We start from the raw sequence: 13,582 nt of genomic DNA, 5'->3' as shown, positions 1-13,582 counted from the left end.
GTTGCAGTGTAAGACTGGAGGGAAGGTAGATAGTCATCACCACCCACAGCCAACTCTTGGGCTACTCATTTAACAACGAATAGTGAGATGAACCGTCACATTATAACACCCCACGGCTGAAAGGGCGAGCATGTTTGGAGCGATGGGGATTCGAACCCTCGACCCTTAGATTACGAGTCGAGCGTCTTAATCACCTTCTCATGCTGAGCCTTGAGAATATATTCGAAAAGTATCTGAATAGTATTCAACTTTATGTATATGTAAGCATGCATTTAATTCCATAATAATTTGTATCTTAATGTATGTGTTTTTCATATTAACATCATATTAAAGCACAACTGCAATATACTGTACAAAACTAATTTGTATTTTTAGAAATTTCTTAGCGTTCATTAAATAATTTATTTGTAATTTAACTACAGAAGCACAAACAGATTCGAAGTGTGACTCAGGTATAATTACAAACGGTAAATCAACGATATCTTTTTTGCTGCCACCTGGTGTCGATACAGAATGCTTATCATGGAAGGTAGTTACAAGAGCTGGAGCTAGAATATCACTGCCGCATCTGGGTAAGATTACTTATGATATTTTAACGGGTTTTTTTTCAATAACCTCGAGCTTCAACTAACTAATTAGTACTTTACACTGTGGGGAACACGAAGTTGTATTATTAAAATCATCATATAAAAAGCGACTAGTAGTTTTTCCTCAGAAATCTTACGCTATATTCTCCACATTACCTGGAAAAAAGATAGATTTGTTTATTCTACTATTAATGTTATTACAAAATATATACTGCTTTCATTCTTTTTAAATCTCATAAAAATCAGCGATATATAATGTTGTTGGCTCGGTTGTAAAGGATTCAACCAAAACAATAATAAACTTTTCTATACGTTGTTTATTGTTTGCTTTATTTATGAAAATAGAGTAAAAACAGGTTTTTCCTAAATGTGTGTCTTGTTAGGTTTTTTTTTTTTCCCTTCTCAGGAATAGTTGTCACTGCACCCAAAGGTGCAGTAAAAAAAGGAACGAAAGAAGAAATTTATGTGGCTCTCTTGAGAGAAGACAAAGATCGGCCTAAGTTAAGTGGTAAGTATTCTTTTTTAGTAGTTAAGCGTCAATAGCATTATCTTTTGTCACTGTATTCTTCGACGTGCGAAGCGTGTTTCTTTATGGTTTATTGTGGAACCGAGTCGTGCAAGTGTTTAATATTTGAAGAAGCGTATAGATAAAAACGTATTGTTTTATTATCGTTTCTGTTAATAAAAACCGCAACTGTTTTTTTGCATTGCAACAGATATAACCTTTTTTTTTTTTGCTATTTAATGTAAACAATTAATAGAAAATGGTCAGTAACTTAATATTTGTTTCACAAAACTTGTAGATTAAATAAAATAAATTTATAAATATTCTGGTTGTATTATTGTTATGAAATTAGGTAGATTGTTACATTTACATGGTAATAATGATCTATTCTTTCGTAGATAAACAAACTATCCTCAGTCCAGTGATGCAGATTGGGCCTCCTGGTGTCAGTTTACAGAAACCATTAATAATCAGTTTTCAACACTGTGCCAATCTTACCCCTCGCAAATGGAACGTCAGTCTCTATTGTAGTGATGCATGTATTGGAGACGAGGAAGGTCTAACATGGAGAGTACGTTTTTACTGGCTCCTACTCGTGTAATATTAATTGCTTTTATCAATTAAATTACTTAAGTAATAAAAATAAATAAATTAAAATTAATTTATTTATTAAATGTAGTAATTAGTACATGTCACAGACGTAAATACCTCTGGGAAACCCTGAAACCCCAAATATAAATATGTTTTGTAAAGCACACAATAATGAGCTTACTTCCCACTGGCTCAGCGGATTTACACCTATAGAAGCTGGGTTTCGATACCCGTGATGTGCAGAGCACAGATACCTTATTGTGTAGCTTTGTGCTTAACTACAAACAGACGATTTTCCCAGTTCTTGGAAAATTGCAATTATCAATAAAGAATATAAGTGGCTTTACTTTTGCGCCCTTACTAAAAATAACTGGCACTTTAAATGGGAAGGTTACAAGTTGTGAAGTTATATTATAATAAGTAAAAGCAGGACCAATAGTTTATGTATAATGTAGATGCTGACGTATTTACAACAAAAGGTTCCTATAAGGCGTTCACTGAAGCAGTGGCAAGGACGATATCCAAAGATTGGGTCTCTCTTAAATGCTAAACTATAAACTCTCTTGAAAGTTAATGAGGAATGTGTTGCAAATGGGTTATGATGTTGTTGTATATAAAACTGTAATAGTAATGTTAGATTTTAAAGCATCATATACAGTTACGTAATGTATTTGGAATACTTAAACAGCTTTCTTTCTTGTACCAACAATGTCGATGTGTAAATTTTTTGTTTCTTCAGGAATTCATTACGTTAAGTCAGGAGACAATCAACACTCCACTTTACTGTCAACTAGATGGACAGCAGTGTCACTTTGTGACGGATCATTTAGCCCGCTTTGTGTTGGTTGGAGAATCAGTAACGAAACAAAAGGCTGTGAAGTCACTTACGTTGGCAGCTTTCGCGCCATCTTTGCACTCCTCCGTAGACTACAACATACGTCTCTACTGCGTGGAAAACACGTGTGCTGCATTGCAGGTTTGTAGTGTGGTCTTGGTAGGCTTACAAGTGTTCTTAGACATACATTAATTACCTAAAAATACGCACATATAAACACAGAATAAAGCTCACACAGCATCTTTAAAAGTCAGCACGTTCTTCGAAATGCTAAATCTATATAATTATCTGTGTTATAACTATTTCTAAACATTCTAGAGTTTTTAAATCCATCTCTTTTAAGACTGAATCGAGATCATTCTTTTAATCTTTTGATTCGTTCTGTTTGAAATGTAATAAATACTTAAGACTATAACACACAAGCTTTTGTATCGTGAAATGACAAAAAAGGAAAAGACTTAATTATTTTTTTCATGGACAAAGTATTCTAAATTTTTAAAATTTTAAGTGAATCAAAAAATTTCAATCATTATTGTAAATATAATAACAGATTAAAAGCATATAACTGATTACTGATTTATCGTCTTAAATGTGAAACATTTTTTTACTTATCAATAACAAAAAAAAATGTGGTACAAGAAATCATGACACACCAAACTTTTATTACTTTGTATGCATTCAATAGACTAATTTTATGACCATTTTCATTTATGTGAACATTGACTAAGTCTAAGAACACAGCTCTTATTTTTATGTTCCAATAGAGAGAAAAAATCGTTCTTATAATATAAAAGATACATTAATTATTTAGCTGTTAATATTTTAACTGTAAATTTTTTGGGTCTTAACCACATTCAATTTTTCGCTCAACTACATATGTAATATTACTTGCCTTAACTCATTGATGTTTAGGTAAAAAATTGTTGTTTATTAATGATCACTTATAACTATATATTTCACAATAATAATCGTTCATTTACGAGTTTTTATTGTTTTGTTAGGGCGTAGTTGAAGTTGAGAAAAACTTGGGGGGAAAGTTATTAGACACTCCCAAGCCAATGTGGTTCCAAGATGGCGGCTCGAACCTTTGCTTGTGTCTTGAAGACATAGGCCCAGGCTGGAGGTGCAAACCCGGAGCTAACTATCAGGTGTGTCCTCTTGGATGTAACTACCGGGTTTTGAGTGAATTAGCAAAGAATACATGTACCCATTAACCTAAAATTGGGCTAAATACCTATGAACGTCAAAATATGATATTTTCCTGGGCACTCACTTTAATGTTGCATATCAAAGTGCGAACTCATTTCATTAAACAGATATTTTGAGCAGAAACTTAATTCTTATACATATTCTATAAGAGATTGAAGTTGTACGTATGTGCTTTAAATACATTAATTCAAATTTAGAGTTAAAAATTATAATTTTGATCCCAGAAGAGTTATGAATATTACAGATCTCTATAAGGGATTTATCAGGCAACAGCAACAATAAAAATTAATAAAAAAAGTAAAACGATAAGAAATAAGAAAATGTTTCCAACTCAAAATCATATTGAATTTGCTTCTTCTAATTTCTGAGTTTGTGCATTTTTTTAGCTTTGTACTTACAATTATCATACGTTTATATTTTCAATGCGGTATTAACAACCGGTCAATGAACTTGTAAACCAGTTTTCAAATATGAATTACAGTCGATATTTAATGTAATTGTACGTTTCCTTAGAAAGTTCTGTGTAGTATTTTATTTTCCATTTGATCTAATTCGTTAGTAACATACCTCTTAACTTCATTAACATAAGCATTATTTATGTAATTGTTTTCTGTATCTATCTTTGTTTCTTCTTATCAGCGGTATTTTAAAACTACACGTTATAAAATACCTTTATAATTATGGTTTTCTGTTAATTAATCAATAACTCCATCTTATCATGCACAGGAAATTCCATTTCAACACGTATGGAGCGGCAGACAAAACCAACTCCATTGCTCTTTCACGTTGGAGCACCTTGATCGCTCACTTCAAAAAATACGCTGTCATATTTTGGTTTACCAACGAGGAGTTCAGGCACATCGCCAGTTACTACGAATCAATACAGACCTTCGTGACGTGAGTCCACACTCTTAAAATATAATTGATTCATTAGTGCATCGAATTAACGATACCTAAAAGCCCCTGTGCACAGAATCTCACGAGTTCAAATTGAAATAACATTGAAATGCCATATTTCATGATATGGTCTTTGCTTAATAATAAATTAAAAGAGCAAATTCTTTTCAAAGCGACTGAGAAATAAAGTGTAAACGAAAAGAACTAATAATTTTCACATCAACCGCGAAGTGTTTTAAAATTCCTGCTGAAAATGACCTTCAGAATCCGAAGATCATTTACAGTTTGGACGGTTGCCATAAATTAGTTTCAGGTTTCAAGCTGGAAAAAAAAAAGTTTATCTCTCTTGAATTTTGCTCAAATATTTTTAATACAGTTCCAGCCAAGCAAAACTGGTATTTTGCAACATTAGTGTTGTAAAAAGGCATAACTTAAGCATATTCACCTATATCATACACTTTTTATACACAAAGTGCTTTCACTTCTCAAACCTTTTATTATTCCCTACTGACCTTTTACAAGAGAAAAGTACAAACACACGTAAAAGCATCTCTGTGAGCTGCTAGACATCAACTAGACTAATAAATGATTCACGAATTGCCAGAAGTTTTGAAATTTGAAATCTTTTGTACAAGTTTTTTATATATTATATATATTTAAAAAATAATTTTAAGGCCATTAGCGTTAGTTTGTACATGTAAACTCTAACCACTGATGATTAGCACGTAGTTGGTCCGGTAGGTCAGATGGTTAAAGCACTCGACTCGTAATCCGAGCGGTTTCGAAACCCCGTCACACCAAACATGCTCGCCCTTTCAGCCGTGGAACGTTATAACGTAACAGTCACTCCCACTATTTGTTGATAAAAAAAAGCAGCCCAAATAGTGATGACTAGCTGTCTTCCCTCTAGTGTTACACTGCTAAATTAGGGACGGCTAGCATAGATAGCCCTCTTGTAGCTTTGTGTGAAATTCAAAAACAAATTGGCACGTATGAAATTCAAATATATCGAAATAAGTTGTTGTATTGTTTTTTAAAACTAAGAATGATAAAACCTATTGTAAATAAATTATATTTAACTACAAATTATATCTTTACACTCAATTTATTTAATTTTCAAGCAAAATATCATTAACTGCGTTGGTATAAAGAGTACCACTTAATTAAAAGCAATAAATACTAAATTTTTGTGAAAAATATAATGACGAACAAAAATTTCGAGGCTATTCAATGAGTTACTGGTCATTACTATTTCTTATTTTAAATATAAGCGCCATATTTATGTTGATTTACATAAGCAAAGTTTTATTTGGAAATTTCTAAATATATTTCTAGAAATTTTCTTCAAATCCTGCGGAATCACTTTCAGTATTAGCACCATCTATCTGTTCTTCTGTCAATACAACTGGTGATGTGAACTTCACTCATCCAATGGATAACCCTTCAGAAGGATTCAGGTAACAATGACGAATATATGCTTAAAATAAATCACATATTAATTATCTATATAATTTTTTCCATGACGTTAACTAGGCCCAGGGACAAAAATCCTGGCTAAGGGATAAACTGCATATCAGATAGCTGTGACGTTAGCTAGGCCCAGGAACAAAAATCCTGGCTAAGGGATAAACTGCATATTAGATAGCTATGACGTTAGCTAGGCCCAGGGAGAAAAATCCTGGCTAAGGGATAAACTGCATATTAGATAGCTGCAAGCAATATTTTAATGTTATAATTTGTTTTAGTTTTTTAGTTAGAAAAAGCTGCGGGTTATAACAATACGTTAAAATCAGATAAGACTGAAAAATTCTAGGGACGTTGATATCAAGATTTTTAGTGTATTCGAGGGTAAATAGTTAAGAAAAATGTAAAGTTCTCTCAAGAGAGTGGTCGTTTCTAGCCGGTAGAATAAATCAGTCTTTGTTTTCTGTTTTATTTTTTCGTTTTGTCTGTGAATTGATACAATAAAGTTTATTCTTTGCGGTAGTGTAGTGCATTAGTACACTTAAAATACGGTCAATATTTAAATTATGTTTTATCGTAAAAACATATTTTATTACTCATTAATAGCTTTTTAGCAAAGATATTTTTACTTTTCCTCAGTAGCTCAGCAATAAATCTGCAGGAGTATAAGCTAAAGATAGTGATAGATAGCCTATAATGGGCCGAGCACAAACAGCCTGTTGTGTAGCTTTGAGATCAGTAATAATGAAACCAAAAACAGGTGTTTACTGTGTTGTGGCGCCATCTTTGATGTTTTGCAGGTACCAATACTTAAAGCGTAGCGTATGAACGAGAGATACTTAAAGGCCTCAGTATAAAAACAGAAACGTCATCTTCTTCTCAAGGGGGCGCGGCATGGCCAAGCGTGTTAAGGTGTTCGACTCGTAATCCGAGGGTCGCGGGTTCGACTTTCGGTCGTACCAAATATTCTCGCCCTTTCAGCCGTGGAGGCGTTATGTGACGCTAAATCCCACTATTCGTTGGTAAAAGAGTAACCCAAGAGTTGGCGCTGGTTGGTGATGACTAGCTACCTTCCCTCTAGTCTTACACTGCTAAATTAGAGACGGCTAGCGCAGATAGCCCTCAAGTAGCTTTGCGCGAAATTCAAAACAAACAAACTTTCTCAACGGATAGTTATAGTCCATTAGGGTTCTCAAACAAACGCATGAATAACATCATTACAAGTTTAATATTCACAAGTTTTTTTTTAAGTTTAATTTCTTCTTGTTGGTGTTAAGGTCATATAAACTCATACTTTATTGACAGTAGAAAACAAAATGACAAATAAAGATAAGAAAAATTTTAAAGAATGCCGGTTTATTTTTATTGAAATTATACGAATCTCCAAACTACCTCCCTGTGTATAAGAAGTGTGAATGTACAAAAGTGCTATATATGGGTCCTTTTATTTGAACTCAATAAGGTGACTACTTTTTTCTTATTAGGATTTCTCTAACAATCTGCAAACAACTATGTGCCTGTTTGGACCCCCCTAATACAACAAGTAATGACTGGAGGAGGTTAGCTCAAGAGTTAGGGTTAGACAGGTAAGGAATAATTCTATATAAATCGTAAATCCAGTGAACAGGTTTATTAGATATTATGCTGTACTTCGTGAAAAATGTAATATAAATCTATTACGTTATGCACTCTCAAAAACAATATAAAAATCACGCCAAATAAAAAAAATGTTTATGGATAAAATGATATTTAATATTATGATAAAAAAAGTAAAGCAATCAACTCTGAAGTTCTAATTAATGGAAATTTCATAAAATATTTGATATTTTTCTGTAGTTCCATCATAAGTAAAAAATTCTTAATAAGAGAACCAGTCCAGCAATTCTGTGTTGCCATGTTTGTAATTCTTTTTTAGTATAACACTGATGTTTGTTTATAGCTTATTTTGTATTAACTTTCAAATATTGGATGAAATACACACTCTCGAAATTCTAGGTTAATTTATTTCTACCTATATTTATATACTTTATTATTTCAAACAGAATCGCCCAGCAGTGGCTCCGCGGTATATCGGCCGACTTACAACGTTAAAAACCGGGTTTCGATACTCGTGGCGATCACAGCATGGATAGCTCATTGAAATCGATAGCTGTAAAAAAACTTAGCATGATATATTCTGATTTATATAATATCTTATTTAGTAAAATTTATCATCACTAATCGCTTTGGTACGGCATGGCCAGGTGGTCAAGGCACTCGACTCATCATCCGACCGAGGGTCGAGGGTTCGATTCCACATCAAATCAAATATGTTTGTCCTTTCAGCCGTGGGGCTTTATAGTGTGACGCCCAATTTCAATATTCGTGGGTAAAAGAATAGCCCAAAAGTTGGCGGTGGATGGTCATGACCTTCCCTCTAGTTTTACATTGCTAAATTAGGCACGGCTAGCGCATTTTTGTAGCTTTGCGCGAAATTCAAACCAAACTCACCGCTTTTATGTTCTAACAAATACCATTATTTCTGAAAGAAAACAGGGAATATAATGAAGTTGCAGTTGCATGTTATATATAAAAATAAACTTTCTCTAGCAAAACTGCTGAATGACACAGGTGTCAACGTATGTTTATCAATAGTAGCTGTTATTTTTATCCCGTATTTTATCCGTTTTGTATTTAAGCATAATTGATTTTAAAGTTAAATATGCACTATTTTACAAGGATGCTATCAAAATTCACGATAAGAATATATAGAAATTTATAAATAAAAATGCTATAATGTTCGCATTTTAAGGGTATGAACACATTGTAAAAGTAACAATCAAATCTACTGTTTGGTTAGAGTAGTCCAAAATTTGGAATTTGATGCTATTGACTAGGTAACTTCTTTCTAATCTTTTATTTCAAAATTAGGGACGACGTAAATCTATCTTGTGTAATTTTGCCCAAAATAACCAAAACAATCAAGTACCTAAGCGTTCACAGTAATATCACTTTTCTTTTGTACCTAGAACATTCAAACCTTATAGTAAGGAGATGAAGATAAGAGGCTAAAAGGTATACATTAAAGGTGTATCCTTCTATCATTAAATAGTGTTTGGAAGCATTGCCTTGCCATTGGAGCTGTTGGTCTTTTAATTCTGGTTCACTAGTAGCTCAACGATAATCTGTAAGGTTTGTAACGCCAAAATTCAAAGTTTGATCCCAGCAGTAGACACACCTCATATAGTTGTATGCTTTAACGAAATAAAAATATACTTCTTTCAGTCGAGTGTTGGAAAAACTGTCCCAGGAGATTTTATTCTTATATTTAGTTTGTGTTGTGTAAAAATTAATTTCACATTAAACTCATAAGAATAGTGATAGAACTTAAGGTATTTTAAATTTCTGTTGTTATTGAATAAGATTTTCAGATAAACCAAGGTTGATAAGAAATGATATTTGATATTTTATATGATAATTATTTCAATATTTAAGGGTAAAATGCCTTTAGAATCAACCGTAAAACTGGTAAAATAAGTAAAGTAAAGTGAGAGATTAATTAGGGGCATTGTTATTTTGAAGGCATTGATTAAAAAAAAACAGCAACTGAAGACTGAAATAACACATACTTAAGAGAAAAAAAAAAACCCCCCACTAGTACAGCGGTATGTCTCCCGATTTACAACGCTAAAATCAGGGGTTCGATTCCCCTCGGTGGGTGGAGCAGATAGCCTTTGTGGCTTTGCTAAAAGAAAAACAAACAAACAATAAGAGGAAAATTATGGTTCTCTATAATTAGTTAACATTGAGCAATTTCTCTAAGTAAAATAATATATATATGCATATTCAAATATCTGAAAATCATTCAAATAAAATATTTTAATAGCAAATAAACTTTAGTTTCAAATGTTGATGACACAATAGTAACACAGCTTAAAGTTACGACAGAAAGTGTTCGTACCTCTGCCTCCTGAGTGGTTTTTTGCTCATAACTTAAAAAGTATCACGATTAGGCTAATAGACATATGTTGTATTATAAATATTATACTAACACACATCTACATATTTTTTATGTAAATTAAACGACAAATAAACTGTTTATAAACAAATAGCCAAAAATAGGAGGAGCAGAAAGTGTTCGTACATTTCAGAATGTATGAAAAAACTGATATTCCCGTGAAAATTTTGTTTAGTTTGGCGAATAAACTACATTATACCATTCCAGAACTAGACACTTGGTTCATAATTATTGGAATTTAGCCAACAAAAAATTTACTTCCGGCAATTTAGCGCCGTCTCCGTCATTATTTGCTTGGTCATCATGGCAAACAGGAAACAACTGTCCAGTGATTTAAAAAAACGAATTATTGTGATATACAAGTCTCGTGTGTTTTTTTCCACTATTGCTACACAACTTAATGTGCCAAAATTTACTGTTCAAAGCATATTTACCAAGTTTAAGCTCACAGGATCAACTGCTAACCTTCCTCGTTCCGGATGCCCCACGATAATTCCAGAGAGAACCAAGAGGAAGGTTCTCAGAGAAGTTAGTAGGAACCCTCGTTTAACCGTAATGACATACAGAAACTGGTAAGGGAAACTGGGATTGAAGTAAGCACCTCTACAGTTAAGAACATGTTACGCTCTTCTGGGTTCAAAGCATGCCGTCCTCCTAGAACTCCATATTTAAAGCCTGTTAATTTAGAAGTACGATTGAGGTATGCAAGAAAGCATGTAGATAAACCCTTTACCTATTGGAAGAGTATTCTTTAGTCAGACGAAACTAAAATCGAGCTTTTCGGCCACAATGATGTTCGCAATATTTTCCGTAAGAAGGGGTAACGTAACCTTTCAAAAAACACCATCCCTACAGTTAAACACGGAGATGGCTCGATCGTACTATGGGGTTCCTTCAGCTCTTCTGGTGTAGGCAGCCTTCACCGCGTCAACGGAATCATCAAAAAAGAAGAGTACGTTGATATATTAGGCACTTGCTCGGAACTTGCAGCTTGGGCGTCGTTGGATCTTCCAGCAATATAATAATCTTAAGCACACATCGAAATATATGCAATCCTGGTTGCAGAGGAACCATATAAGCGTTCTGGAGTGGCCATCGCAGTCACCCGATCTCAACCCCAATTGAAAACGTTGGCATGAGTTGAAGACCAGGGTTCATCAGCGTCATCCCAAAAACTTTCAAGAGTTGGAGGCCTTCGGTAAAGAAGAATGGAAAAAAATACCAGTCGAATATTGTCAAATGATCATGGAGGGCTATGGGGAGAGATTGCGCCAAGTAATTCACCTGAAAGGCTACACAACTGACCAGTAAAGTAGACGCACGAACACTTTCTGCCCTCCTATGTTTGATTATTTGTTTATAAACACTTTATTTGTCGTTCAATTTATATAAAAATTTATGTAGATGTGTATTAGTATAATATTTATAATATATTTTACTTTACGTATCCTAATCATGGTACTTTTTAAGTTATGAAGAAAAAACTACTCACCACGCAGGTGTACGAACACTTTCTGTCGTAACTGTACATAAACTGTCTTCATTCTACATTCCATCTAATGAATTTTTAAACTTTCTTGTTTTATTCCTTTTTATGGTAGTTTATTATTACATTTTTTTATTCTTTTCAGGTACTTAAATTATTTTGCAAGTAAATCAAGCCCGACTGAACACATCCTAGATCTCTGGGAAGCAAAGCATAGAGAACCTACAGCGATATCTGATCTTATGAATTTCTTTAGGCTTATGGGACGTAATGATGCTTGTGCAATAATAGAAAAAGAATGTGGACCTTGGCTATAAAAAAATAATTGTTCTGTTATAGTAGTCACACAAATACTGCTCTTAATTTCACGTGTGTAAGAAACTGTATATACTTTCAAAGCCATGTTTAAATTACAATGGAAATAAGGTAATACGGACCAAACCATCAAGTAAAAGCGTTAAGCAGTTCTGAACATTGCTTATAAACAACAAATCTATGCAGGATTTTGTGCCAAGAGACTCATAAAAATGTAGGATACAAATGTCAAAATAATCAAGTGTTTGTCTTGTATATCCAAAGATTTTCTTTCTCTCTTTCTCTGTTTTTAGCTACAAAACGTTTCTATTTAAAATGTATAATATATTCCTATCTGTGCCTAAAACAACATTCTTGATATAAAATGTTTTCTATATTTAATTTGCAAAGTAGTTAAAGTCCTCTTAACTGAATGAGAGTACATTTTTTTTCAATGTCAAGTTGTTTTTCTACACTTTATAGAACAGGTAAGTTTCAACCTGAACGTCTTGACCAATAGATTATATTTGATATGTTTTATACCAATGATTTAAGACTTACAAAATTATCTAGTTGAATCAGTTGTAAACGTTTTTCTGAAGACTATTGAAAATAGCTGCTTAAGGGTAAACACATTTTATAAAACAATCTTATTGTGTATATGAATATAAATTTTGTTGTATTTGAATCTATGAATGTTCTATTTAAATATTTTATTCACAAACTAGAAAATATATATATTAAAACAAGATGGACTCCTCAATAGCCACGGCTGTAATTATATCTCAAATCGGTCAAGAGATAGAGCTAGGAGTTCAAAGTTTGTTCTTGAAAAAATACTCAGCGCCATTCTAGAGCACTATGTTACAGTTAAGAACATGGAATCCTCAATAGCACGGCTCTTGAAATGCTTTTAGAGCAGATCAATCAGTGAGGCCTTTTCTTATCCTTTCTATTAGCTATATTATTTTAGGTAGGAGTTAATTAATCTATAAAATCTTTGAAAGGATCAAATACATCAACCGAAAGCGCTTGACCTTTTGAATACAAAACTATAATTAGATCTCAAATTGGTCGAGAGATGGCGGAGCTACGAATTAAAAGTTTGTATTTTAAGGGAAAAAAACAAGAAAAAAACCAATTTAGAGCCATTCAATGAGCCGCTATGCCACGGCTGATAATACTAGTACCACACATTGAAATTCACTCATAACATTGGTGTTAGTTTTATAATGTTCCACGTTTCACTTCTGTGGAGTGATTATGGCACGATAATTACTCGGTTTTTTGCACCTGTTTGCCTTTCACCGGTTTTAATGTCAACCATAAGAATTATTATTTATAGAAGATTTGTTTACATTATTTGAAGTAACCAACACCTGATCTATACTTAATTCCACTGTGTTATATTGTATAATATTATATATATAAATCAGTTGGAGAAACATACTTTTGTTGAGATTTGATCTTTTATCACGTTTCTTAGTATGCAAATCCTATGGGAGATAAACCTTTTAGTCAATAGCTTTGTTTGCTTCTTTGGGGCTTAATAATGTGACGATCAGTTCCACTGCTTATTGGCAAAAGAGTAGCCAAATAATGGTGGTGGGTTTGGTTTGTTCTGAATTTCGCGCAAAGCTACACAAGAGCTATCTGCGCTAGCAGTCCCTAATTTAGCAATGTAAGATTAGAGGGATGACGGCGAGTTGTCACCACT

At 33.2% G+C, this 13,582-nt stretch overlaps 1 protein-coding gene across 8 annotated transcripts in view; it reads left to right on the top strand.

The window, feature by feature from the left end:
* LOC143234037 (netrin receptor UNC5C-like) overlaps positions 1 to 13,314 on the top strand; it is a 131,041-nt gene extending 117,727 nt beyond the window's left edge. For all 8 annotated transcript variants that reach the window (XM_076471055.1, XM_076471054.1, XM_076471051.1 and 5 more), the window contains 9 exons: positions 423 to 572; positions 994 to 1,095; positions 1,491 to 1,663; positions 2,423 to 2,659; positions 3,520 to 3,666; positions 4,454 to 4,624; positions 5,960 to 6,081; positions 7,573 to 7,674; positions 11,717 to 13,314. In XM_076471055.1, coding sequence (XP_076327170.1) covers positions 423 to 572; positions 994 to 1,095; positions 1,491 to 1,663; positions 2,423 to 2,659; positions 3,520 to 3,666; positions 4,454 to 4,624; positions 5,960 to 6,081; positions 7,573 to 7,674; positions 11,717 to 11,888 — 1,376 coding nt within the window. In that variant the 3' untranslated portion in view covers positions 11,889 to 13,314. The remainder of the gene's footprint in view (positions 1 to 422; positions 573 to 993; positions 1,096 to 1,490; positions 1,664 to 2,422; positions 2,660 to 3,519; positions 3,667 to 4,453; positions 4,625 to 5,959; positions 6,082 to 7,572; positions 7,675 to 11,716) is intronic.
* The last annotated feature ends 268 nt before the right edge of the window (positions 13,315 to 13,582 follow it).

This window comes from Tachypleus tridentatus, chromosome 12, assembly GCF_004210375.1.
Source record: "Tachypleus tridentatus isolate NWPU-2018 chromosome 12, ASM421037v1, whole genome shotgun sequence".
Lineage (NCBI taxonomy): Eukaryota > Metazoa > Arthropoda > Merostomata > Xiphosura > Limulidae > Tachypleus > Tachypleus tridentatus.
This window is presented reverse-complemented; position numbering and strand designations above follow the sequence as displayed.